General features: G+C 46.3%; 2 protein-coding genes across 2 annotated transcripts; one reads left to right on the top strand and one right to left on the bottom strand.

Annotated features, from left to right (window-relative positions):
• Nucleotides 1-1,673: 1,673 nt before the first annotated feature.
• On the bottom strand, nt 1,674-3,767 carry LOC136453917 (uncharacterized). The gene is made up of 3 exons (XM_066454470.1): nt 3,419-3,767; nt 2,261-2,470; nt 1,674-2,097 (listed from the first exon to the last, which is right to left on the bottom strand). Exons 1-3 carry the CDS (start codon nt 3,735-3,737, stop codon nt 1,922-1,924), a joined length of 705 nt encoding a protein of 234 aa, XP_066310567.1. The 5' UTR covers nt 3,738-3,767; the 3' UTR covers nt 1,674-1,921.
• Nucleotides 3,768-5,730: 1,963 nt separating this feature from the next.
• Nucleotides 5,731-8,534, top strand: LOC136451011 (small ubiquitin-related modifier 1-like). The gene is made up of 3 exons (XM_066451730.1): nt 5,731-5,920; nt 8,016-8,165; nt 8,251-8,534. The coding sequence occupies exons 1-3, from the start codon at nt 5,846-5,848 to the stop codon at nt 8,320-8,322; spliced, it is 297 nt and encodes a 98-aa protein (XP_066307827.1). The 5' UTR covers nt 5,731-5,845; the 3' UTR covers nt 8,323-8,534.
• Nucleotides 8,535-8,861: the final 327 nt, after the last annotated feature.

The following is an 8,861-nucleotide window of genomic DNA, read 5'->3' as shown; positions in this document are numbered from 1 at the left end:
AGACGGAACTCGCGACCTTGGGCGAGACAGGGCCTGCGACCTTGGGGTCGCTCAAGACCTTTTAATATGTCTTGAGCCATCCGAAGGAGTCAGCGTGGGCGCTAACCTCCTTGCTTTGGGTATCCCTAATAACGATACCCGACAGCCTCCTTCGTTTCTCGTGCCCACATCGCATGGACACATCGCCCTGCCCACGCCGCTTGCTCACATACAGGAAGCGCCTGCTTCAGCCCGCTTCCCGCGCACATGTGGGGGAACTGCCTGCACCCCCGCTCCGTATCGAGCATGTGGGGTACCGCTTGTGCCTGCTTCACAGGAGAACCGCATGCACGGCGTCCTAGCAGCTGCAGCAGGCGGCAGTAGCAGTGGGTCTTGCAACATGTGTGACACCAGATCTACTTTTGTAACATTCAGATGAAACACTTGCAACGTACGTCTGAAACAACTGCAACACTTGCAACATACGCCTGAAGCATATGCAAAAATGCCTGAAAACACTTCAAACCCATTGCAAGCATATTCAGCATCTAGATAAAATACTTGTAACATATCCGTGAAACATATACAACATCTAGATAAAATCCTTGCAACATACGTCTGAGAAACAGATGAAACATTTAGAATAGACGCTTGCAATATGCGTGTATAACGATTGCAACATATGCAATATTTCGATCTACTTTTGCCACATCCATGCGAAACACTTGCAACATACCTCTAATACATCTAAAACAATTAACACTCGCTTTCTGCAACATCTCCTTGTTGCTTGCCACACGGAGGGAGTGCAGCTACGCGCGCGCCCCGGCTGCGCCAAGCCACCATGCCGCTGCCATCCAAGATCATCCACGAGGAGGCCGACCATCAGCACGGGCGACACGAAGGACATCTACGCGAGGAGAGGGCGGAGGCGCATTATGGCAGTTGACACAGCACAATGTCATAACAAACAAGAGGGTCGCGCGGCTGCGTAGGCATGTGGCAGAGGAGTTCATCTACTACACGCCGTCGTCTGGAGGGTTGTGCCATGGGGTGACGGAGGAAGCGGCTGGAGAGGCAGCCACATCTGACACCAGAGCAAGGCGAGGACGACGCAAGGGCCAGCATGAAGACGGGCAGCCGCGGCGGGCTGGAGGCGCGATGGAGAGGGAGGAAGACGGGCGGTCGCGCTCAGGCACGGCGGAGATGACAGCCGGCGAGCGCCCGGATGCCGCGGAAAGTGCCGAGGCAACGCGACATAGCGTCGTGCACGGTTGAAGCGTTGGAGTGGTTTTTTTTAAGAGACTGCGTGACTGAAGAGTTTTTGGAGAAGCAATTGGCCGAGCAGACAAGATAGGATAGAAAGGGGTTGTTGAGCTCATGGCCCACCAACGTGTCTCGATGGACGGACGCTCCGCAGAAAATATTACCGATATTTCTTCGCAGTGGTTTGGTTAGGCAAGACTTTATGTGTTTATATATATGATAAAAAAAGACTTTATGTGCTTATCGTATCATGATATAATCATTGTTCCCAAGTTTGCGCTTCATGATTGAGCGTAGAACGGTAGAAGTGTACGCAACTGACGGTAGAGTTTCTGTCGTTAGTTGCGTAATTCAGGTTTTGACGGCACGGTACATATAATATTGATACGGCTTTTTAAGCATGCCATTGCGTGGCTAGTTGACAAGCAGCAGACTGTAGCTGCTGTCATGCAACAAATGCACAGATTACAGACTTGTCACTAGGATTCTCAAGGTAAAATGTCGTTTAGTTACAATCGATGTGATATTCACAAGGCACATGGATGTACACGGGAACTACTTAAGTTACAGCACACAGCAGCTGCATCTGAAACTGCCTCCAAGCAAAGTATATGCCCTTTTGTTGAAGATCACATGACTGATGGAACACATGATAGCGCATTTACCTCAGCTCCGGTCACCGAACTCTTTTACATGAAAGCGAGGTGATCATCTCCTCATCCCGTAGCCGCTTTCCATTTGCATTCACAAAGCCGCAGGAAAATTTAACTGGTTGCTGCGTCTCCTCATCCCGTAGCCGCTTTCCATTTGCATTCACAAAGCCGCAAGAAAATTTAACTGGTTGCTGTGTCTCTGCTCCATAGTCCATCATCGATCACCCGTTGCCGTAACAAGCAAGACAGACAAAATTGTCAGTTGTCACTCACCTGAGGCGCATTCTACTTGCTTATATATGGATAATTATGAAGCACTATTTATAGTTAGTAATTAGAGAATTGGTCAGTAAGTAACTCACCTGAGTCGCGTTCTACTTGCTTGATCTTCTTAGCTGGGATTGGGTCGTCCAGCCTGAGTCTTCTCTTTAGACCAAGGATGATTTCATCGCTGAGTACGTCGTGCCTTCGTTTTGGAAGAGCTGATTTGTTCTCTTGAGGCTTGCTCTTCTTGGGACATCTTTCTACTTCCACTACTGGTTTTCGCTTTGGGCATGGAGGAGTTGTTGGATCTGAAAAATAGAATTTCACGGATTCAGACCAAATGATTGTGTAAACATCTGAAATCGTCTTCCCCAAGCATATAGTGCATGCCAGAATGGCATCCTTGTAGTATTAATATTAAGTAAATCATCTAGTATTAAGCAGATCAGGTAACACCCATGCAATATGCATAACAAATTCAACGTGCAGATCAACAAGTAGCACTTGATAATGAACCGACGAAGAATTGCGGCATGGCAATTACATGAGGCCCAGGATAATGAAAACTGAAATGACAAATCGCCAACCGCCCTGTTCGTTTAGGCTTGTTTGGCTTATAAGCCGTACTTTTTCAGCCAATGAACAGTATTTTTCTCTCACACCAAATCAGCCAACGGTACTTTTAGCCATGGTTTATCAGCCAAACGAGCCCAAACGAACAGGGCGAACATTACCGAATACTGAAGAATAATAGAGTATCAAACATTATTGTCTAGCCCAAGATTTTACTAAAATTTGTGTGAAACGTGTACATAACAGATGATACATGGAAAATTGGCAGCACTGATAACCTCAGGAATAAATGCACAATTTATAGTTATCAATCCCAAACATACACGCTACTTATGAGGTTTATGGTCCATAGCAGTAAGAGTGGTTCAGTAGCGCCACACTCTTTGCCTTTGGTGGTATTTGATCCCCATTCATCCCAAATAGCAAATATAAGTAGCTGCAAATTTCATAAACCGGTTGGTACTACTGATCATTGAAGCTAATAAAAGGACATAACAACCAATCAGGCATATGAATCCTGGACACTGCAAGAACAGAGACGTCAGTCACCCCACTTGATCCCTGAACCACGACCGCACATTGTAACATTCAAAGATACCGCTCGTAATTTCTCTACCAGTTAGCAATGGGATCAATCAACTATTCAGAGTTCCTAAGGAAGCGAGGCTCAGAGCTCAACGCACCTGAGGCCGGCGCAGTTGGCGCGGCGGGCTTGCCGGGTACGACAACGGGCGCGGCGGCGTCGGCGCCAGTGGGCAGGCCGCGCTTCGCGAAGAAGGCGAGGAGCGCGCGCCACGTGACGGCGGAGCAGACGTGGCCGGGGCCGCGGCTGAGGAAGTAGCCGTTGGGGCGGACGGAGGCGGGGTCCAGCCCCAGCGCAAGCCCCACCCGCGCCAGGTCCACCCCGGAGCCGCCGTCCACCGCGATCGCCACGGTATCCGCTGGCGACGAGGACGACGAGCGACGGAGATGCACGGTGACGGTGCGGAGCAGCGAGCCCATGGCGGGCGGCGATGCTCTCCGGGGGACGGAGAACGGTCTGGACTCTGCTACTGCTGCTGCGGCCGCCTCTTTGGGAAAGGGAAGTCGCGCGGTCGGACTCGGCCACTCGGGTCCGTGTCCGGGTCGAGGTGAGACGGTCACTGAATCGTGGGGCCGGCCTTTCGTCCTTTGGCGGGCAACCAGTGGGATTAGGATTAGGATAGTCCAGCCCGCCGCAAACATACGTACTGTTGAACACTGCTTATGGGCTGGGCTGTCTTCCAGTTAAACTGTGGGCTTTGGAGAATCCCAATCGTTATCCACCGTCGACCATCAAGAGGACTGGGCTTTGACGGCCTTAGGGCTGTTTTGGAGCTTTTGCGGTGAAGTACAAATGACCGGACGCTACTACATCCAGCGGACTTTCACGAAAAAAATGAACCCGCCGATAATTTTGATGATATATCAGCCAGTGGTATTTCATCATGAAAAAAATGAACTCGCTGATAAAAGCAGCCAGCGGTAGTTGTATTGGAAAAAATGACCGTGCCAATAATTTCGATGATAGCATAGCAGCCAGTGGTAGTTCTATGAAAAAATTGAACTCGCCGATAATTCCGATGATCGCAGTGGGGAGTGCATGTGTGTCCAAAGATAGGTTTTACAGTTTTTACTATCTTGTACCGGTAGCACTCAAGTGCCCACTGGTATCTAAGGTCATTTTACTCATGATAATTTTCTGTTTGAAAATAATGAATCGTAGTATGAAGATACTATTAGATTCTATAAATTATATTGATTTTATATAAGTTTTTTAGTATATGTTAGTAAAGATTTAATTATATAATATGAATTTAATTAGTTTATCTGACCTTTTTACAAAATTCGGTGTTGCTGCATTTTTTCCTTTAATTTGAAAAATATTATTTAATCACAACTAAAAACATCAAAAGTATTTTATAATAATTATTTAGTAATATAAAAATAATTATGAAATTTTATTTAGGATAGCAAACATGCTACCTAACGTTGCAATGCATTACAACGGAATCCAATACATATAGTAATCAAACTCTTTATTATTACTAGATGCGGGTGTTCTAACTCATAAATACAGACTCACGTACGAGATACAGAGGGCGACCTAATACGTCATAAGTCTGGGTCACATACAGATGCGGAGGGTGTAACCTAATATGTTATGGAATCAAACTGCGTATCAGTCATTACTAGACCTAAGTTTTTTTTTGATATGCTCATGAGACATGACTCTGGGTAATATATGCGACACGAGGACATAAATGTAGTTGGAGAAGTAAAAAAACAACACGGCAGAAACTTTTCACGGAGAGATGGAAAAAAATAACGAAATTTTGGTTCATTAATATTAGAATATATAGATATACGTAGAATTTTATAGAACCTATACCTAGGACCGACATAAGATAAAACTTGTACTCTATGGATCCCCTGGTTTTGCGAGAGAAAACCGATCTAGTTCTCCATGAACGCGATGACTATGTCGTCATCACCCATCTTTAAATCAGCAACTGCATCATCCTGTACACTGCTCACGCGTCCGTTGGATCGCACGGAAGGAGCGCGCAACTGACCTCCCGCGCCGCACGGATCGCCGCCCCCTCGCGGCCTTTTCGCACACCAACCCATCCGTTCGCACGCACGCGAAGAAGCCGAACCGGATAACCACGCGCCCGCGCCGTACACGGAGAAAAAAAAAAAAAGGAGGAGGGGAGCGGAGCGAGGCAGGGCCCACACGGACTTGACCCGGTTTGCGTGCAACCCACGCAGCGCCCCGGCCCACGAAGCGGCGGCCGCACCCGATCCGAACCCCGATCCCCGAACAGCCGCGCGCGCGCGGGGCTGCAGGTACCCACCAACCAGAGGCGCCGGTTCACGTGGGGCCACAGGAGGCCCGCGCAGGGAGGATCCGGACGCGAACCTCGTATCAAATCGGCTTATGGGCAGCCGTCCTATAAGAGGCCTCGAGTCCGCCGGCGCATCGCAACCCCACCACGAACCCGAGCCGGCCGCCGCCGCCTCCACCGATCGATTGATCGCCGGGAAACTGACCCCTGCCGCTGCTGCTGCGTTCGGAGCCTTCGTCGACGATGTCTGGAGCCGGTGAGGACGACAAGAAGCCCGCGGAGGGCGGCGCACACATCAACCTGAAGGTCAAGGGTCAGGTCAGCTCGCCAGGCGGTTCCCCCTTCCTCATCTTCTTCCCTGCGGCGAGGTAGATTAGCGCTGTTAAACCCGCCCCCTCGTAGCGATCGATCGTCGTTGCTCGGTTGTTCATCGGATTCCTAGGGTGCCAGCGATTTGGGATTGGTAGGTAGCGATGTCTCAGTTTTGTGCGAGCGAATGTTTGCCGATTGCGTTCGCCTATGTGCCCTAGGTCTCTCGGGTAGGGGCCCTCCTCGCATCATCGATTCCTAGCGATTGACTTTGTGTTGACCCATACTTGCAGTACTAATTATCTGAATGGGGCATCTATTGTTGATCATACAAGCTGTACTAATTTCAATGGCGAGTGCTCATCTTTTATTTCGCTAGATTGATGTTTGCTAACAGCGAAGTTGAATAGTGATATGCCTTTCGTCTCGCATGTGACTCACATCTATTGCTAGTCAATCTGTACTGGGGTACTATGGACACTGGCAGAATTCTCGTCCTTAAGATTATAGTTGTATGTTGTAACGGTTTAAGCACCATAAAGTTTGACGGTTTAAGCACCATGAAGTTTGACGGTTTAAGCACCATGAAGTTTGTTATGATTGTGAGATTGTAGTAAGTTATATATGATAGCCGGGAAGTTGGAAAACCATATGATTGTTGGTTGCTTTGTTCTCTGGGATTCATTTTTTTTATCCCCACGTGATTCTAAATAGAGGATTATCCATAATTCTGTCCTAAGGTAGGCCTAATCAATAGAGGTTTATCATGTAGATTTACAGGATTATACTTGTTTATACTGTTTTTTTTTTTGGGGGGGGGGGGGGGGGGGGGGGTATGGCTTGTATATGAGATGCCACGAGTTCAGATTGCTCATAATTGTTGGTAGCTTTCCTGGTCTTAATTATTGTAAAAGAATTGCTGAAGTTGCCTGACATTTCTTTATTCTTAGTTTGCCATAGAGCTTTCGGGTCTTTTATATCATGGCATTGAATTTGTCTTAATTAAATTGTTTTGATCTGTCAGTTGTATTATGAGTTATTTTAAAGGCACTGCACATTAGCTTGCAAGTTGTTTATATTCTCAGGACATTTAATTTTGCCTAACAGTATCTTTTGAGATATGTAGGATGTATAATGAGGGTTGGGGTGTTTGGTTTCTCCTCCTAAATTTAGTCGCTGTCCCATCGGATGTTTGGACACATGCATGAAGTATGAAATATAAACTAATTATGAAACTAATTGCACAGCTTGCGACTAATTTGCGAGACGAATCTTTTAAGCCTAATTAGTTCATGATTTAACAATGTAGTGCTACAGTAAACACGTGCTGATGACGGGTTAGTTAGGCTTAATAAATTTGTCTCGTGGAGTACTGACGGATTCTGTAATTTGTTTTTTTATTAGTATCCGAACACCCTATATGACACCTTCATATGACACCTCTTAAATTTTCACCCCCTTATTTTAGAGGCACTATAGTTTGCGTATAAAGAGAATTCCCACTAATACTAATTGGTTGGTGTATTTGGGATATGCTGCTTGACAGTGCACCTAAAATGCTTGTCAGACATTGACCTATTTGAGATAGTTCTAGGGTGTGTATGCAAATACTCCATTCCTTAGTTCTACAACAACAACAACAACAAAGCCTTTAAGTCCCAAACAAGTTGGGGGTAGGCTAGAGTTGAGGTAGTTTAATTTTACTGACATTTTGAAGTGTGTTTTTTATTTCTTGCTGTGTGTTATGTGGTCTATCAAGGACTTGTACACAGGTGACCTTAAATGATTAATACTTGGGTTTTGTAGGTCCATTATATTTGCTAAAAAATTTCATTGCCTAATGTAACTTGAGACATCTTTTAAGCATTGATCAAAATTTGAACTCTGTTTTTGAAAAAGTTGAAACTTAAATTTTAATGTATTTGAGTGATAGATTCTCTTCGGAGATAACAATATTGCGTCATCAATTTACTGATTGAGCTGCTCTATGTATTGGTTGAACATTGCGGCATTTTACATGTCAGATTGTTTAGGTTACAATCTTCTGATATTGCTGTCTGTAGTATTATCTGTCACTTACTCTTTTCTTTATGATAATATGTAGGATGGCAATGAGGTGTTTTTCCGTATCAAGAGGTCCACCCAGCTGAAGAAGCTGATGAATGCCTATTGCGACCGCCAGTCTGTGGACATGAATGCAATTGCATTCCTGTTTGATGGCCGCAGGCTTCGCGGCGAGCAGACCCCAGATGAGGTGCGTGGTGCTTGCAAACCCACTTCTCTTCCAGTAGCTTAGCCCCTAGCATTAAGAGGAATCCTTGAGTGATATGCCTGTGCAGCTGGAAATGGAAGACGGCGACGAGATCGACGCCATGCTTCACCAGACTGGAGGCAGTGTTCCTGGCGCCTAGATGCAGCCGTTGCGGAGCCTCTTTTGCTGCGCCATGCTCCGCCTTCCCTAGCAGTAAATTAAAGAAGTCTTTTTAAGGAACTTGTGATGCTCTGGCACCCTGTGCCATTGCTGAGGGACATCATTAGCCTTGTTTAGTATGGTTTGGTACTTTGGTCTGTCATGACTCGTTTATCTTTCCCCAAATATATCCCGCCATGTTTGTACTCCCAATGATGTGCCGATGATTTGTTTTGTTTTGCCTGCTCGAAGTGTCCTTTGCTTTACTGACCATCCCTTGCGACCTCGCCCTGTATGCATATGCTGAAATTTGGCTCACTGGTGTTTACGTTGAAATGTTGCGAGGGGAAAACAACGTTCTACGACTAAAAAGTAACTCAAGCTCTGCCTCGCTTTCAGGTATGTCAATCTCTGAATATCATGAGTGAATCTCTTAATGACAAATATTGGGGCTTGCCTGCATTAGCAGGGGCAGACATAAGCGATTGTTTTCGGCATCTTATTGATAGAATTGTTCAGAGTTAGTGGATGGAAGACAGC

The sequence above is a fragment of the Miscanthus floridulus genome, chromosome 5, assembly GCF_019320115.1.
Source record: "Miscanthus floridulus cultivar M001 chromosome 5, ASM1932011v1, whole genome shotgun sequence".
Taxonomy (NCBI): domain Eukaryota; kingdom Viridiplantae; phylum Streptophyta; class Magnoliopsida; order Poales; family Poaceae; genus Miscanthus; species Miscanthus floridulus.
Note: the sequence above shows the minus strand (reverse complement) of the source record. Positions and strands in the feature narration are given on the sequence as shown.